Here is a 19,643-nt window from a genome sequence, read left to right as displayed (position 1 = left end):
CAGGTACTTAAGACTCATAATGTAGCTCCTTGTTTTGCATTGACATTATATATTTAAATAAAGATAAGCATACATATATGCAGTAATCACAGAGATGGGGCTATTGACTGCCACCTACACTATGCTGTGATGAAAAAGCAAAGTGAAGAAACACCTGAAGCTGTGAGAAAGGGCTGATCTTTTGGGGCATTTTGGTCATCAATAGGTGTACATAAATAATCTAAATAGAAATCAGGAGGGAATGTGCCATGTGTCTAGAAGAGTAACAGACATGAGGGAGACTGAATAACATCCCGAAGCGGGATTTTTTGGCACGGCCAGAAGCCTCTCCTCCAAGCAGAACTGACAATTTACAAAAAGTGGCTGGATACTGAAACCATTTTGCTTTTGACAGAAATGCAAATGATCTTTTCTGTGAACTGTGTCAAGCTAATTGTATAGTGAATATACTTTATCATGAAAAAAACCCCATATTGAGCTAATCTGTGTATGACAGTATGACTAATATGACAGTATGACTACTGAATTTTGTCAGAGAATCACAGTGAGGTGAACTTTCAGCCACCTTTCTGGATCATCTTTGCTACTATTTCTCTAATGTCTTTTTATTAAAGAACAGAGGAGGGGAAAAAACCCACAACCACCACCAAACCCCACAACCATGGCTGATTTGTGGCATTCAGAAGAGAAAGTGAAATATGACTCTCCTTGTTATTATGGTCTCTTCTTATCTCGCAGAGGTGGAAATGACAAGTTCCCAAGCTGCTGTTGAGCTGCTACTGGAATCTGAATTGCCTGATATTTTCCAGTGCTCTTTTCAGTTCAGCAATAAGAACTGGTGGCTTTTTTCAATGTTGGGTGAAACACACTTATGTGTTTAGGCTGGTGCTTGCTGAGCTGCTGTCCTTATGGTTATGGCAGGTTTCAGAGCACAAGCTAATTTACACTGCAGTTTTGTTGCTTTGAATTAGCAGAACTCAGAATTTCCTGGGTTTGTGCTGGCTCCTGCGATGTCAGTTGAGAAGTCTGTACTGAGGGAACATGGTGAAAGTACTCCCTGGTATTTCTTCGGGTCTGTAGAAAGCTCTTACAATTCTCCAGCCACAACTCATTTCAATGCAAAAATCAAGGCAGCAAAACTTTTTACAGGACATGAAAACAATGCATGATTTCAGTTATTTCTTTGCAAAAGTATCTACAGCTTGCAAAGTTTGCAGGGATCGTTTATTCTGGTCAGCAAGTTACATCAGACACTTTCTGCACTTAATTCTTGTTTGCCCTGGACAGAAAATGGGCAAATGAGAAATAGAAACCTGCAGAAAAACATGTAGTCTGAGGCTCTGTAACTTGAAGAAAATCTCAGAAGATGGAATTCATCCCGGGTAGGGTTAATCTCACTTAATTTATGTGTCTACAATGTAAATATCTTTATGTGGACTATAGGGCTCTGCTCCCATCACAGGCAACAGTGACCTAGTCCATATATTCAATGTGAGGGTGATGCATCTCTTTCAGCTGTGGGTATCTATGTCTTCACTCAGTGACTTAAATACAAGTATCTGGTGTCATCTGAGATGCCTCTGCCTCCAGTGGCCTCTCCAGAACTGTGTGGGTGTCCTGTAGTTTAATAATTCACAGGGGATGGGATTAATTTTACCAACATAGAGTGTTTCTAGAGCCATTTCTCTATGGTATCTGGGACATGTATGGAGCTGGCATATATGCAGTTATGGTACAGACCCTATGGGAGACTGAGGCCATTCTGAATGGCAGCTGAAGGCCAGGTGGGATCATCTAGTGCATCTCTGTTGTATCTTCGTTGCATCTCCAATGCAAACAAATCCCACGCTGCAGCCCAGGGACCAGAGGTAGGCTTCTACCTTAGGGAAGCTGAACTGCTCTCCTGGCTGCACTGATTTAATGAGTACATCAATATATTGGTAAGCTGCTGTCAGAAACTTCTTCCCCACGAACTTCTGACCACACAAACACGGGTTGGGACTGGTGGGCTCCATTCAGAGTGGGTCTTGTGGCTTTTGTGAACTGAAGAGAATTGGCAGGACCAGGGTCTGGTCTGGTCAGAGTGAGTAGATAGATCTCTGCACAGCTTCCTAGGGAGACACATCCCTTCTCTACAATCAGATTTGACCAGAATGGAGTTTCCTGGAAGGTGACATGCTGCAGGGAAAAATGCAGCTCTCCAGGCTGTCCCTGAAACACGGAAACACCAAAATATCTCACCAGCTTGGTCAGGAGCAGCTCAGGGCTCTTGATAGAGAGTGTTCTTGAAGTGCCCTCTTTGATTAGAGGGATGAGATTTGCTTCCCATTATCCCAAAAGCACAAATAAACATTACTGTGATAATCAAGCTATTGCAGTGATCTATTTATTACTGTAATAACTACTGTGTCATTGCCTCAAAACTGGAATGGGAAAGCAGGCTCTCATTTAGGTAGGACCCAGAACCCCAACTATTTTCACTCACTGAAGCCGTGTTGGAGACAGCAGTTTAATGAGGGTGGCCAGCTTTCTGTGTAGCATTCATGTTGCATTTCAAAGCTGCTTGTGTCCTGCCAGTAATGGATGTCCCACCATTTGGGAGCAACTGGGCAAGATAAAACACAAATGCTCTTCCAGCAAAGCCACCCAGGGAACTGAGGAGTGCAGAGAGGATGCATGGGGGTGGGGGGTCAGGCTGATAACAGTGTCAGGAAAAGCAGGTCTCAAAGGGGGTTGAACGGTAGATTATCAGTGTGGCACAATAAGTAAACCAAAGAGCTTTATGATTCAACTGATATTTATTTGAAAGGCCAGCATAAATCCCCTTTTCAAATATATTCTGATTTGGTGGGTGGTTGTCTTGTTATAGGGGATGATGGGTTTTGGGAAAAAAAAGAAAAAAAATTGATCTAGGCAACGTGGAAGCAATCATATCTCAGAGGGTGACTTCCCAATTTAGAAAAATGACATAAGCAAATGCAGACCTGAAAATTGTTAACTCCGTTTTGCTTTGAATGGGGGTTATTTAAATCAAAGCAAGGCTGGGATTAGAAAAGCTTCAAATGAATTCCCTTATCTTAGTTATTTCAACAGGAATTTGGTATCCAAGTCCCTAAAATGGTCTGGAAAATCTCAGCCATGAGGATGTACTTACAGACACCCATTTCTAACCCAGAAATATGTGTGTGTGTGTGTGTGTTTCCCTGCTTGTTAGATGCATTCTGCTATAAACAATGCTGATTCTTTGCACCTTCCCAGGAGAAGACCAGCATGTAATGTGAGGCATGAATACTCCCCTGCGTCTGCTGAAATGTTGATGGTCCCATATAGCTCTATCCTCAAGTCTAAATATAAATCTGTGCCTGTCTTTAACGAACGGCAACTCAACAAAGGCCAGGGGTGCCGTCCAGCCTGAAAGAGAGACACTGCAGCAAGTTTGCTGGGAAGGTGAGTGTCAGCATGGCCCAGAGGAGGATAAAACCCATTGATGGGACCTGGGTCGTAACCCAGCCTCCCCCTTGTACACCTACAAGCACATGCATTTACACACACATCAATAACTTTTGACTCAACGCCAGCCTCAGCCCTAAAACCCCCAAACTCTCCTTCCATTTAAGTGCTAATTCATAACAATGCCGTATCCGATGGCTCTAAAATAGCCGGGTAAATGTCTTGTCCTTTTATAGCAGTGGCCCTATTGTAAGCTCTGGCATGTGACAGGTCTGAGAGTGACACAATGTGTGACTTCAAGAGACTGGACAGGGATAAAGACCTGTGCACGCTGGTGATTTATCCTGCAGCAGCCACCTCTTTCCTGTCTGTCTGTCTGTCTCCTTCTCTCTCTTTCTAAAGCAGCCCACCAGCAATCTAACATGCCTCCAAAGAAGCCCGAACCTAAGAAGGCCGAACCTAAGAAGGAAGAACCCAAACCAGCTCCTAAACCAGCAGAACCAGAACCCAGAAAAGAAGTTGAATTTAACCCAGCTTCTATCAAAGTATGTATCTTTTAACATGGCCTGGAAGAAAGCATGCTGGTGGGGCTTGGGTTGGTGGTGGTTCTGGTGGTGGTGTATTCAATGCTGCGAGATGACGTTCTCCAAAAGTAGCTCTTGGTTTTGAGCAGAAAGGCAGCACCAAAGGCAATTGCGACAGGTAGAGTAAGAGTGGGAGAAAAGTCACTGGGAGCTCTGCTAAACAGAGAAGCTAAAACATGAATCTTATTTTATCTGAGGATGTTCAGCACTGCCTGTCCTGTCTTATTCCCAAAGTAGCAAGTTTTCTTGCATACAAGCTTCATTTACCTCAGTGGGAAACTCATTGCTCCTCTGCAGGAAATATTGCAGGTAGATGCCAAGAAGGTTTGACTGTATTCAGGGCTGGTCACTGACTAACCAGCAGTCAAGGAGAGGTTGTAGGCTTGGAGTGGGCTTGGAGCATGGTTTGAAATAATTTCTCACTGTCTGAAATGTATCACTTGGGTAGACATCACCGGCCTAGTACTTCCTTAAAGTGAGCCAGTGACACCTCCTGTGGTTTTCCACTAAAGCCCAGTTGAATGGCAAAGGAACTGTGTGCTTATGTGCATGCTTTGGAAAGCAGAGAGAAACTTGAGCAAAAATCCAGATTCTCTGAATGACCTGCTGCTTTCATGTTCTGCCCCAAAGATTCCTCCAAAGGGCATTAGTCTTCTCCTCCTCCTTCTTGTTTAGAGAAATCTCTGCTGGAAAGAGTCACTGCTGATCTCAGCAGGGTATGCTGAAGTCTTGCTCAAGTGAGTGAGGACAAGATTATGTTTTCAAGGCTGTTGCAGAAATAAGTATTAGAGAATTTGGGGTCACCAATCCTGAGATGCCTAACAGGTATCACACTGCCCTTTCAGGGAACCATCCCATTGTCAGGGAAGTGCCAATGTTTAGGAAACGCTCAAGGTTTTAAATCCATGAAGTAGGTAATTCCACTGAAATGATACTGGAGATCTGTCTCCCTTTCAGATGTTGTTTTTTTTTTTTTTTTTTTTTATTTTCCATGGGAATTGACCCTTCAGCAGATATCTGAGAGTGTCTCTTTTATTTCAAAATAAATTTATCTCAGAGAATGATAAGGAGAAAGAAATTATATATTCCTATGGAAACGACCATGAAATGGACTATCAAAGCATGACCTCTTGACTTATAAAAATGCAATAAGCAAATAAAGATCTAAAAATGACTAGTTCCACTTTTCTTCTTCTGCACCACACACATTCACAGGCACTGTCAGAGACGCCTGCACACACCCTTAGGAACTGCTTTCCCATATTGTTTGCACAGTAAATGCCTCATGATGGATAGACACTGCAAGACACAGCAGGATTTCTTTGCAAGGCATTGTCCTTTGGGAACTGTCCTTCAGGAAAAAGCATTGCCCATGAGGAAAAGAAGAGGATTTGCAGCATCTCACAGGCTCCTTTCTCATGGGGATTTGGGTAAGGCAGTGGCTGGGTATAAATCAGCATTATTTTGTTAATTAGTTTAAAGCAGCCAGGTTCTTTCCTGTTTCTTACAAGAAATTAAGCAACCAACAGGGGAATCCTGGTGATCACCTGTGTTTAAAGTGAGCCAGAGGACACAAGACAAGGCTAGATAATGCCAAAGAGGAGAATGTACAGAGCCCCACTGCCTGCCATGACACCAGCTCCTCAGAGCTGAGGTGAGGGATGAATGTCTCTGGGACCCTCTCTCAATAGCTAAAAAAATAGTTTCTCCCTCAGGAAAATCGATAAACTATGTAAGAAAGAGACTATGTTACTCTGTCTCTTTGGAATGCCTCCTGAGTGCATCACAACAGGTCTCATGGGTAGCTTGTAAATCACAGGCTGCCGAAAACTTTTGCTTTGTCCACACGGGACTGACTCTTGCAGCTGGGGATTCCTAACAAAGGAAGCACTGAAAGTGAATTTGTCCTGCCTTGAATCATAAAGACCTTGAAAATTTCGCAGTTTAAATACTGGTAAAAAAAACCCAATCATTTGTAATTATATCAAGAAGATGTCAAATTACAAGGAATTAGGTTTGGGGCTAGTTTTTAAAGTAATGAGACCAGAGTTAGTGTTGTGCTCTGAGCAGAACTTCCACCATGACCTTGGTCAAGTGGTACGTGGTGGGATTCAGCTCTCTGTACTTAACATTCCTGCACTGTAAAAGGAGGAGGGGCCCTTGCAATAACTTCTCTTTGAGGGCACAGATAGCTTCAGCCAAGATACCGTGACATTGTGGAAACACTCAGCTAGGATACTATGACACTGTGGTATGAAGGGCAGATAAGTCCAGTGGAGAGATGAGTTGTAATTAAAAAAAAAAAAAACCAAACCCAAACCTCAAACCGGCACTACTCAAAAAACAGACATGCATCTTTGTAGTCAACACAGTTTCAGGATCATCAAATACATTTTCATCCAAATAGGATTTGAAACCAATTCATTTCTGCATTTTTTTTTTAAACTTACTGACTCTGCGCACTTATTCATGCAAATTATTATTTTTTCCTCCAGCACAATTTGTATTTACAGTCTCTTATTATGTTTTTTAAAGTGCTAAAAATATATATATTGGCTTCCAAAAAATTAAGTAAATCTAGTACTCTTGTGATAACATTTCTTTATCTTTGCAGAGACCATTCCACTATCTACTATGTACAAAACTGGACTAGGGAAAACATCAGCAGATGCATGGTTTGGGTCTGTTTTGTTGGTTGGCTGTTTTTTTTTTCCAAAACTCATACGAAGGGTAGACAATATTCTCTAGAGAAGCTTTCTTGGGAATTTTTGAATTAAATGTTTTTCATCAAAAATGCTTTTGTCCAAATTGGAACTATTTGTGTACAGGGGCTGGGTCTGGCAAATACACTGCTTCCTGCTTCATAAACCTAGCTCTGGTGGAGCTCAGGCCATCTGGTGTAGATCAGTATACCTCCCTAGATCATTGTACAACATCTAAAAAAATGCTTTAATGAGTTTTGAAATTCTCCAAACATCCCATTTCTGCATTCCAGGATGAAACTGGTTCTTGTTTTCATGCAGAAGATAAACTGTAGTTAAAAAAAAGGGAAGGAAAACAACCTTGTATCAAAACAAAATGCTAAAAATGATCAAAATACATCTTTTGATGGGAATGTCTTAAATTGTCAATATTCTCAGACCTATTGCACAACTTTTTATTTGGAATTTTTAAACTTTTTTTTTACACCCTAAAAAGCTTCAAAACGAAAATATTTCTGTGGTAAAGTACTTCATTCAATTTTCCTGACTGTAATAGTCTTCTGTCATGATAATGGTCTAAAAGTATTATTTTGCACTCCAGAATCATATTAGATTTTCCCATTTTATTTCTCTTGTTGTTTCATGGTTTCAGTCTGTTTTGGCTCTCTCCTGTGCGTCAGTTACAGTGGCCTAAATGTACGATACATCTCCTTAAATAAATACAGCTATTCTAAAGTTTTACTCATACATTCCCACAGGTTTTGATCCAATACTTAGAAATTTTCGAAGTAAATTGGGTAGGATTGAATGTTGCTTGCAACTCATAGAAAAGAGGTTTGGGGTTTTTTTGTTTCTTTGTTTTTCTGTAACGATTTGGCTAAGTCCATGAGGAAGTCTGTTTAAGAAAGTGTTTCTCTAGAATGGCCCTTGAACATCTTTACTTTGGAGAACAGATTGTGCTGAAGAGATTTTGTAGCAAGATTGTCTTTTCTGTATAAGTAATTCCTTCACATCAGAATGCTGTCTTGTAGCAGGGGGCACTTTTTGCCAAAAATATATTCTGCTCTTCTGAAGAATAGTAAGGCTGATGCAGAACAGAATTAATCTCTTATTGTTATGGACACCGAAAGTGGGACTGGTTCATCTAGCTTTAATCATTGGAAAGCTGATCATTGATCTTAAACAGATTACTTATAATCAGCAGGGAGAAACTCCCTAGAGGTTTGTCCCTTTCAGCAGTGCTAAACACCTATATTGGGATGGACTGAATCACCCTTGGGAGATGCTGTTGATAGGGGGGAGATGAGATGAGACAAGTATTTGGGTGCCAACATTTCAGCGGCTAAAATTAGCTAAGATGACGTGTGCTCAAAGTCCAGTGAGTCCTGCGTACAAAAAGGCCATGCATACACAGCTGGTGCATGTAGGGATGTAGAAGGGACACGGCTTACCATATAGAGTTATCCTTAATAACCACATTTTCCCTTGTCATCACTTGATATGCTTATTGCAGCAGCATGCAGTAATACAGGTGCCTGGGGAAAAAACAGTCATCGTTTATTTTTGTGGAGCACTGTGATCTTGAAGCCATGTGAAACCTGTTCTCGCTGAAAAGCCCTGCAGGCTTCTGAACATCTGCAGGGATGCTAAAAAAATAAAAGCTTCTTCCCCTTTTCTCTGCAAGAAAAGATGTAAGAGCATGAGGGATGGGAGCAGGATTCCAGGAGGGAAATATGTGCAGCACCAATAAAGATGAGATCCCACTGGATTTGCTTGATTAGCTGCAAAGCACAGAGCGTGCCACGGTGCGGTGGCAGGGTGGCAGCTGGGCAGACGTGCAGGGTGCAGTGGGGATGGGCAGAGGTCAGGGGGGGCTGCACCCTGGGCAGGAGGGAAGCCAACGTCTCCTGGAGGAGAGGGATTGATTTTCATGGGGGAAAAAAAAAAAAAAAAAAAAAAAATCCCATTTCAACACCAGGCACCCTGTGAGGTGGGCTTGTCAAAGCGGTTTTTAGTGCCTTGCTGAAGAATTTATTTGGGGCTGAAGTGACTGAAATGATTATTTCGGAGTGAGTTTGGGCATGGGAGAAATGTATGTGAGTTAACAGTGGATGTACCTTTGGGAAGGGCTTAGATGGGGGAGTGGAAAAGGAGTTCTTTTGTGGATAAAAATGATTTTGTTTGTTGGGTAAATGTGTTGCATTAGTCTGCATGAGAGTAAAAAGTGCTCTGTTAAACATGTGCTCTATTAAACATGTGGCTATATTAAAGAAATCCAGTTTATGGGAGTAATGAATATGTGTACAAGAGAGGGTGAAGTGCCTTTGTGCCTTTGTGTGTGAAGAGCTATGTGTGTGAGACAGAGGCTTTGTGGTCACATTTGTAAGGAGTTTGTGTGCGCAATCAATAGCCATGGGGTGTGTGCCCTGATTTCCTGAAGTTCTGTAGCTGTGTGAGAGGTTTTGAATGTACCTCTTACTCAAAGAGAGGAATTTAGCTGCATCCCTGACTTCTGTAAGAAGGGGGTGAGGACATTCTGTAGGGGTGAAGGGTTTTATAAGAAAAAAGGCTTCTTTGTGAATAAAAAAGCTGAGGAGTTGGCCCACTCGAGAGAGATTCTGAGTGTGCAGAAGAAGTATTTTATCTGGATATGTGACAAAATGAGAGTATGAGCTCATGAGCGCACATCTCTTGTGGCATGAGAGGCTCAGCAGCAGATAACCCCGTAGCTGGGTGGTAGCAGGATTGGAAAATCCTCTGCAACATAAACCTGTAGAAAGCGTGATACAACAGGGGTTGCTTAGGAAAGAGAGGGGAGGAAAATCCATTTGCTGGGCCAAGGTTAGGACATCCCAGCGTGGGTCTGATTTGAATCTCAGCATATTAATGGACCCCCTCCCTCTGGTGCAGAAACAATGGGAGGAGGTTTCTTCAAAGCCCTTCAGCAATCTGTTTCCCTCATCTGCTTTACACCAGAAGAGCACAGCTATGTCAACAATGTGTGGGGTAGAAAGTGGTACAGAACCGTCCCCCAGACACCCACTCAGGGCAGCACAGTACTCAGCGTGCGGACCACTTCTTTGGGTCTCTGAGTGGATAATGACCGGGGACATACTAAAGACATCCAAACTGCAAAGGGCTTGTCTGATTATGAAAAATCCTGTTTGGATATCCCATGCAGTGTACAAATGTCACATCCAGCTTGGAAGAAGAAATCATGTTATGCTTTAGTAAGATGTGGAGGGGGATGTGGGTCTCTGCTCACTTTGAAACTTGTCAGGATGTTTGATTTCATTGAGAGTGTGGCCAAGTCTTCCTTGTTGAATGACGTGGGAACTCTTTACATGTGTATACCTGAGCCTCCCAAAATCAGGCATCAAGACAGCTGAAGGTGGTCACCATATGCATTCAACCTCCCAACACCCTCTCATCTTTCTCTCTCTACCCTATTTTTTTCCCTTGGTTTCATTCCTTCTAGGTGCTACATATTCCCATTGTCATCACCGTTATTATTATTGGCCTACAGTGCATCTCAGTAGAAATACTTTTAGAGAGCAATTTCCCTCCTGTGCTCGCATATTTGAAGGTTTCTGAAGTGCGCAGACACCTGCCAGCCTAAACCTAGCCCATGCTGGGCCTCTTTCTTTCTCAGTGGTTTCTTCCTGACCCTTTCAAACACAGAGAAATTTGAGTAGTGAGTCTTGAGGATGCCCCAGGCAAAAACAACTGAAAGTTTAGAAGAGACAAGAGACCCCCATTGCCAGCTCGTGGGATTCAGGAAGAAATTTTTCCCTTTGCATTTTATGGGATTTGCCTCTGACTCACCATTCTTGCTATGGACTGGTGCTCTGTCAAGGTGTGTGAACATTTGTAAGCTGATTGTGATTTATTTTTAATTTAACAAGTGATGAACGCCCCTTAGGTATGCGCTCATAAATTGCATTGATCTGGCAAAATATCTTCAGATGCATAGAAACAACACCCTTTTCAGCATAACAATGGGACACACTCCCATAACTCCAGAGGAATACTTCAGATGCTGTCTGTTTTAAATACCGGATGTATTTCTTAGTATGGGATGTATATTTGAAAGTGGAAAAAGCCCAGCCTGGTTTCTAGGGAGGGGACCTAGATATTTAGTTAAGATGAGATGTCTATCTCAGCTGGGTATAGTGACGAAGAAGAAGCTCCACCCTGAAACCTCTGGCTGCACCATTTGGGTTACTATCTCAAGCACAGGGTCTTAGATTATCCAGATAAATGCAGAAAGTCACTGAAGGTTTGGACTGCATTATTTTAAAGTTTCCACGACTAAATAACATGCAACACACTGTCCTCTTGCACTAGAAAGCTAATGAACCAAAGTGCCCTGATACCCTTGGGGAGGGCACAGGAAAAGAGTCAGAAAATAATAAAATAGGAGAAATTCCATTCAGTTGGAATTTCTCATTTCAGGTGGAATCCATCAACCAGGATAACCAGAGTCCTCTGCCCTGCTCAGCCTACACCAAATAGAAATATGAGGATGAGTGAAAAAGGCCAAAGGCTCCTGCATATTCTATCACCATTTCATGTCACTGAGTGTGGCGAGTACATGTTTTAAAGATCTTAAGGCTGTTTATTCATCTAATCTGACATGCTATATGCAGATTTTGATTCACATGAGCTCTACTGAGCCCAAAGATTGGGGTCAGGGAAAAGCATTTTGGGCCTAATGACAAAGAAATAAAGGAAGGCAAATAAGTGGGCTTCACCTGCTGTATTTCAGGCATCTACAGGTTAGATATGCAAAGCTGAGCTAGTCTCTTCAGGCTCCCATTACAGCTGCTAAAGAGAAACAGGCACTTTCAGAAGTTCATTCATTTCACCTGAAGACGAGCATCTAAGGTAGATCAAATAAAGCAGTGGTAGAGAAGACAGGCTTGCTGAAGTACAGACACACTTGAGACATGATCTGGATGCAGTGGAGAGCCCTGGCAGCTCATTTTTGTGCCCCGGCTAAGGAGAACTGCACATGTTTGGTGCTCACGAGTAGAGCACTGACAGAGTTGAACTGTGCCTGGATACAGACCAGTAAAACTATCTGGTTTGTATGGTGTTGTATAGCTCCACTGGTTTGGATTTCCACCAGTCTGGGGACTTTTCCACAGTATAGACATTGGCTGCTGAATGTTAGAGTTCTGCCTGAGGCCCTGCTCAAAAGGAAAAGACGGACCTCCTCCAAAATCCTGGCTCTGGGCTCACCACGGAGAAGAACAGATTTGCAGGATCCTGGACCTGAGCAATCTCTACCACATCTGAAAGAAAATCCTGCATCCTCCCCACCTGTCATCCCCACGAAGCTGGGGGGGAATCCAAATACAGGAGCCTGTGGCCTTTCCTAGGCAAAACCTGACTTGAGGATGTCAAGTCGCGGTGGTCAGAAAGGGCTTTGAGTAGGAGCTGGAAAAGGATCATTCTCCTGGAGGGATCCCCCCTCCCAATTCAGGACATCTAAAATCTGAGGCATGGCACTTCTCCTCCATAAACGGTGCTTTCTCCCACCCTGTCTCATGACCCCTGGGGAGCAGGGGTGTGCAGAGGTCTGGCATTGCACACGTTGCACACACACAAGAGTGCACGGGGAGGGGAAGCTCAGCTGGAGGATGCTGTCAAGGCTGTCACCACAGTCTCCATTCCCTCTCCAAAGCCTCCCTACCATGAGAGGCTGTTGTATGGAGCTACTGCAGGTAATTCTCAGAAATTGGTAGCTGAGACACGCTGCCTTGCACATAAAAATCAGCTCATGGTCAAGCTTATAATGCCCCTTTAGCAATTTGCTTCAGTGCTTCTGGATGGACCCCAGAGAAAAGCATAATTAAAATGTCATGCTGCCATAGCACGCTTCTAAAAGCAGCTCTACTCTTTTATTCTCTCTTTATTTATCACACTCCATGTCAGCCTGGAAGCACAAGATGTTTCCAGCCAGGCTGTGGGGCAGCTTTTAATAGTGGAGAGAGCACATTTCTCCCTCCTGCCCCTTCCTTCAGAGCGGACGCCCCCGGGTTGATGTGAATTTGGAATCTTGCTTGACAGAAATGCCTCGGTGCCTGAAAGTGTAGAAGTTATTTCAGCATGAGGAGACAACCTATAACCTTCACCCAGGGGAATGTTTCATCAGAAGAGGGGATGTGGGATGACTCAAGTCCCTGGGGCTGGGGGGTATCCCCAACCCGATGATCCCCAAGAGATGCAGGCCAGGATGCAGAATGGCAGAGAAATAGTAAGATCTTGAGCAAGCTTGCATTAAAACACAGCAAACGGGTTTCTTTGTGGTATATTCCACTCATTCTTAGGGCCAAAACCGAACAGTACTGGAAATCAAAGAAGGTTTCCAGATGAATTTTCTAGGCCAGTGAAAGTCTGGCTATCTTTGTATATCTCTCTTGTTCTCCGAGCTGGGTGACGTTTCTCGTAAAAATACTTTTCGGGGAGACTTGAAAAGTGCAGTTTGGTGGTACCAGAATGTTTTGAAAATACACACAGATTTTGAAAAGAGTTTTCCAGAAGAATCTGCAAAGGATAAAGAAAATTACCAGTTTCAGCTTTTTCTAGTTAATTCCCTGTTTAGATTTTTTTTGAAGTGAAGCAGCCATTAATTTTGGAGGGTTCTTTTCTTCTTATATAAAAAAACAACCAGAAATTTTTAATGGTTGAAATTACTTCAGTTGGGCAAAAGAGAACATTTTGACCAATCTGGAACAATTTTTCTCCCTCATTTCCAACTAAAACTGTCATCAAGTAGAACACAAACCCAAACCTGTTTTCATTCTTAATTAAAATTACTTTTTCCCTCAAAATTTGGAAATTGCTCAGTGGCACCCTAAAATACGTAGTAGTATAATTATTTTTTTAAAAATCATTTTTCTAGGCAGTTTCCTTTTACAATTCTTTTTTTATACAGCTGCCAAAAAATAACTTTTCTGCAATGTCTGATGTCTGTGGCACAGTCATGTACAAAACCAAACCTGTAAACATCTCAGCTTGGTCTGAGGGAGGTAGAGATGAAAACCTGTCAAGTTTCATATGTTCGTTTTTATTTGAAATAACTCAGAGTTGCAGCATTACTGAATCCTCAGACCTTGGAGCATTTAAAGCAAAATGTGAAGCTTTCTGAGTCTGTATCATCTGGATTGCTGAGAGGGAGGAGTGCAGTGGGATTTTCTGAATGTGGCTTTTCTTCATCGGTCATGGAAAGGAGATGATTTCTGTAGAGGGCCTTAAAAGCCATTAACTTTATTTTCTTAATATACAAGAAAAGGCTATGGCACTGGTTAAACCCTGCCCAAGGGTAGCCCAGCTGTACTGAGTCATGTGAAATCATTGAAAGTAAGATTTTCTGCAAGCATTGCTAAGGGGATTTTCCATCTCCCTCTACACTTCCCCTTGTACCCTGCACGTTTCACATCTTTATCTGTCCTTCCTGATATTTATACACCCGTTGTCTTGCCGCATTGTTTCCCAGGCTGTTTTTCACTTCCACGTGGAACACTGAAATCCTCCAAATTGTGCAAAGCAAACAACTGTGCAAAAGCAAAGAGTTGGTTCAAAAGGGTTTGCGCTGCTATCGGCAGGGTGATTTCAATGAAGTTATTATTTTCCCAGTTTGTTTTCTCTTTTCAGTCATTATCTCAAACTAGGACACAAGAGGTTGTTTATTTCTGCTTTGTCACCAAATGAACTTTGTAGCTTTTCAAAAAGGGGGGCGTGGATGAGAGAATAAGAAATAAGCCCTGTTTTGATCATTTCTGGGGTTTTCAAGTGGCTCTGCAGCAGGTCCTGTTCTAGAAGGCCCTTGTAGCAATACATCCTGCCATGGAAATTTATCTTCTGAGATCTCAGCGAACATGTTTGTCTGCTTCTCCAGCACGTGGTGTGGATGGGGCCTCTGTAGGCTTGTTTGCATGTCTGTAGTTGTGTGTAAGGTAGGTTTTCTTTGATTTATAGATGGGGAAGTAAGCAACATATCAACGTGGAGATCTTGTGAGATGGGGGTGTGTGTCTGAGGAGGGAAGCGAGCTAGAGCTGCCCAGCCCTCAGCCTTACCATTATCCCTCCAGCCTTCCCTTTTCCTTTTCCTCTCTCCAATCTGCCCCTTGATGAGCAGGGAGTTATTAAAAGCACACTCTGGATACGGAGCAGCTCTGTAATAAGATCTGCATTTCTCACATAGCTGTTAAACCTCAATCAATATGGTTTTAATCACCATTTGTGTAACGTGCAATAACTATTAAATTTAAATTAAATGCACAGCTCAGAGCATGCAGAAGGCCCTGGCCAAAGTGCTAACTTTTCCCAAGTTGCTGGAAAGCTGGACTGTAGCGACAGAGTATTTATTCCTCTTGTAAACCAGTTAAATATTAACTTGGAGAAGGGGAAAAAATGTTGAGAGTAGCTATAGGAGGGATGGGGATGGAGATGAATGGTGGCTCTTAATAGAAACAGAAACTTTGGGTTTCCCCTAACTTTTACAAAGATGTTAGTGTTTGGGCAGAGGTGCCTGGGTGCTCTTTTCCCCGGTGTCTGTGCTGACAGGATGGAAAAAAAAGGCTTTAATGGGTGTTCTCCACTGGGAACACAGGTTGTAGGTTGGATGGGGATGTGACTCAGAGCTGGATGATGTGCTGCCTTCCCTCCTGGCCCTGCACCCCATCCCTTCCCAGAGGCAGGCTGCTTACCAAGCTGTCACCAAGTCCTTGCCCTGTTCAGCCAAGGGCAGTGCATCTCTTTATAAAACGCGTTCCCAAGTGAAAGAGCCCTTCAGCTCCTCTGTGCAAGCCCCAGCAGTGATCTTGGGAGCAGTCAACTTGGGTAAAGACCTATCTCTGCACTTACATGCTCCAGAAGAAAAATGGGTACAGTGATCATTATAGCTCTGAGATGGGCTTTCATGAAGGGATTTGATGTGTTAGAAGCAGAGGGATGATATAACAACCTAAAAGCTGATATGGAGCAGTAGCCCTTGGCAGCAGGAAGAGGTAGAATGTATCTACAGTGATTTTCAGGTAGAAGGGTGCAGTGGATACCTGCCCGGGAGTGACCCAAAGCAGGGTAACCAGTCAGGTCTGCCCCAAGACCAGGAGCAGGGGAAGAGTTCCTGCTGCCACACTGTGCACATGGCTCCAGCTGATGAGAACTGACAACCTCGCTGCACAGGCCCTGGAACTTTGAGTCTAAAATCATCCCAGCCTCTCCTAAAGCTGTAGTGGCTCTGAATAGTCTCAAAGTTTAGAGTTTTCTGATGTTAGACTGGTAGTGAGCTCCTCCACCTCTGTCTTCTCTCCTCCCCCCAGCCCAGGGACTGATCTGTCTGCTTAGACTTTGTTGTCAGGATTCCAAGTGGCAAAAGGATTGGTTAAAGACCAGGTATTATTAAAAACAGCAACAACAAAGCTACATCAAAGCATATATCATAACAATATTTCATATATACATATATATATGTATAAAAATATCACATGCTGGCCAGTGAAAAGGAGTGGAAAGAAGTATGGGAGAGGAAATGGATGTAATACTAGTAGAGGGGCAATGCCAATATAATCTTCAGAATGTTGGGTTTTTTTCCTCTCCTAAACAAATTTCCTTCTTGACTTTAATTTCTTGTCTCATTTTACACATGCATCTTACATGGTATTGTTCCCTTCCCTGCCCTATCTGCAATCTGAATCCTAATAAAGCAGATGACAGGGACTCATCTAAATTTAAATTGAAATCGTAGTGCTATGCTCAGGGTGTGCGGTCAGCTTGCAGCCCAGTTCTCTTTGATGAGATAGCTGCTTCCCAGAATCCCAGCCATAGCCGAGGAACTGGGTGTGACTGCTGCTAATAACAGGGATCAGGAGAGCTTTAGAGACTTTTGCTCGTGAATGCTGTCCACGTCACAGACTGATTCCCAGGAACGGGCCAGTCAGCATAGCCCCCTCCAGCCATCCATGAATCCGTACTCATTTATCCCAGCTGAATACCTGCATGTTACTTTTCCAAAGATCTGTGCTCTAGATCCAAAAGATCCTAACCTCTAGATTTCAAAACATCAGGACAGATTTATATTGGTCCTTTCTAAACCATCATCTCTCACTTCTGGTTTCTCTGACTGCCTTGGGGTTTAATGTGTGTGCATGATTGTCAGTGTGACTTGCAATTGCAATATATATTAGGAAGAAATTGTTCCCTGTGCGGGGGGTGAGGTGCTGGCCCCGGGTGCCCAGAGCAGCTGTGGGTGCCCCCTCCCTGGAAGGGTTCAAGGCCAGGTTGGACGGGGCTGGGAGCCCCCTGGGCTGGGGGAAGGGGGCCCTGCTTGTGATGAGGGGATTGGAACCGAATGATCTTTAAAATCCCTTCCAACCCAAACCATTCTGATATATATATATATATATATATATATATATATATATATATATATATATATATATATATATATATATGTAGCAAGTATATAAGTGTAAAAATACATAGTATGTGCATGTGTGCTTAGACAGGTGTAGGAGAGAAATGTGCGTGTGCATTTATGGATAGACATATGTAAGTATGAATCAATACAGACATATATATATATATATAGACGAGCAAATATTTACACCCATGCATTCATCCCCATGCAGTTTGTTTTCTTTATCCAAAAGCCTGGTGCATGTGTAAGCACACATTGTAGCTATGCAAGGTGCCTGGATGGCCAACTTGGGGGCCAGTGCCCCCCTCCCAGCCCTCCAATAGGTACAGGAGAGCTGAACCCCCCCAGCCCATCCTGCCAGGATTACTCTGGGAAGGACAGTGGAATCCAGTAGGAGCCAACCCAACCTCCAGCCTGCAAAAGCTGCTCTGCTCCAGCGAACTTACACATCCAAAACCCAGAATAGAAACAGTGACAATCCATCGATTGTGTTTTCTGGGAAGGAGCGGAACATCGCAGCCACCGGGCAGACGCGACTGAAAAAATCTCCTGCAAAAAGTCTGCTCCTGTGAACGATCTTAGAAAAACAAATCAATTTTTAACCCACCCAGCCTTAAAAAAACAGCATCGGGGAGCAAGGAAATAAAAAAAGGCATCATTGAGAACCCAGCTATGGTTAAGAACAGCCTGACAATAACTGCTGAGTGCTTGGGGGCAAAAAAAGAAAAAAAAAAAAAAAAAGAAATAAAAAACAAGAAAAAAAAAGATAAAGTGTTGGTAAGGAAAATAGCTCAAACTTTTCTGTTTTTGTGGTTACTGATGACTAGTAGGTAATAGTCACAGCCTGGCAGGGGGTAAAAATGTTCTCTTTCTTTGATTTAATGGTTACAAAAAGAACCTCCCCCCCAAAAAAATGCACCCCCCTGTGTCTAGAAATGAAATGTCATCGAATGCCACACTGCTTGGTGACAGCACTTTATAAACACGGTGGCCGGATCCACCTCCAATATCTTTGTGTGTGATGGCGGAAGCTGGAAAGGACACTGGGGACCGAGGCTGCTGGACAGGCACAGACCCTGTGGGTCTTTGGAGAAACTTGTTTTTCAGTGTCACCTTGCAGGCTCTGCTGCAAAGCCTGGAGAAAACTGTCACGGGTCAGGGCACTTGTGAATGTGATCAGGTTTTGGACATTGACACCATTGTAAGCAGACCAAAAGAAAAAAAAAAAAAAAAAAGGAAACAAAACAAAACTCTGAAATGTCAGCTCCAATTGCGGTTGTAGGAAACTTCAGATTTGGCTTCTTTCTACGTAAATAAATAAACCTCTAAATCAAGCAAAGGACCCCAGCAGGCTGAACTGAAAGGAAAAACTTATGCTAGAGGCAGAGAGGGGTTTTCTCCTTTCTTTTTTCTATCGGAATTTGAAATCTCAATAAAAGGGCAAGATTTAAAATTTCTCTCCTCTTGACCATCATCGGCTTTTCGGACTTGAACTCCCTGGTGATGTTGGGGACGGGCAGGAACATCCAGTACGGCTGCGGTTGAGATAGCGAGATCAGAGCACGCTGTTTTCCAGCTCTCATTGAATAACGTCCCGCTTCAGAAAATAATTCAAAAAAAACCCCACCAAACCTACCAAAACCAACCCCCAGAGTATGAAGTATGGCAGATATTAGTTTGTGCTCGTGAATTTTCTACGGGGAAGTTTTGGCCCTTTTGAAACTGGGGCTGGGTTATAGTGTGATTATTTTGGGAGCGGCATGTGTGCCGTGCCTGCCAGCTTCGTGAAACAAAAGCAGAGCTCTCCCTCTTGCCAGCACGTTATCGTGGTGATTCTTTGGCAGCTTAATCCTGTTTTGTTTTTTGGGGGTTTTTTTTTGGTTTTATTTTTCAAGACAGTTGCAGGGCAAAGGGTGTAACATTTTAAAGGGGTGCAGCTACTGTTTGATTTTGCAGGAGCTGCAAGTGCACGAGGATGGACTGGATTTTCTGGTGGTTGGCATCACTCCGTCCCTGGTTGGGTTTGGGGTGGTGATGGCTGCAATGCCGATGATGGAGGAAGACAACACTTTTGGGACAGAGTTGGGAGAGTGGGATGTTTGCATCGTGTTGCTGTGTGAACCCCACAGTGTGAATTTATGTCAGAGTATATGTGGGAAAACCTTAATATTTTCTACCCAGGACACTGAGGCTCTTTTTTATGTGTCGCTGGGCTGCAAAATTTTGTCAGACTAATTCCTTGGAGCAACGGTGGATTGTTGCGGTGGTTGGTGCTGCCGGTTGAGGTACTTTGCCAAGGTATTTTGTTTCTTGGGGGGCCTTGCTGAGTATGAGCAATAGATTCATCTTCCACATCCAAAACCCACTCTTTTGCTTCCAGGAGATTTTTGCTTTATAGATGCCTTTCTGCTACACCTTGCCTGAGACCCATCCAGATCATTTCACATAGGCCAACTTAATGCCTCACATGGTCCCATT

At 43.2% G+C, this 19,643-nt stretch overlaps 1 protein-coding gene across 2 annotated transcripts in view; it reads left to right on the top strand.

Annotated features, from left to right (window-relative positions):
• The first annotated feature begins 3,391 nt into the window (after positions 1–3,391).
• The window catches only part of MYL3 (myosin light chain 3), a 37,499-nt gene continuing 21,247 nt past the window's right edge, over positions 3,392–19,643 (top strand). The window contains exons 1-2 of one of the 2 annotated variants that reach the window (XM_033011450.2): positions 3,392–3,447; positions 3,856–3,995. In XM_033011450.2, the coding sequence (XP_032867341.1) occupies positions 3,873–3,995 (123 nt within the window). In that variant the 5' untranslated portion in view covers positions 3,392–3,447; positions 3,856–3,872. Of the gene's footprint in view, positions 3,448–3,855; positions 3,996–14,639; positions 14,701–19,643 lie in introns of those variants that run through there. The other variant, XM_033011459.2, reaches the window with a different exon arrangement.

This window comes from Tyto alba, unplaced genomic scaffold (assembly GCF_018691265.1).
Source record: "Tyto alba isolate M040663 unplaced genomic scaffold, T.alba_DEE_v4.0 Super-Scaffold_38, whole genome shotgun sequence".
Lineage (NCBI taxonomy): Eukaryota > Metazoa > Chordata > Aves > Strigiformes > Tytonidae > Tyto > Tyto alba.
This window is presented reverse-complemented; position numbering and strand designations above follow the sequence as displayed.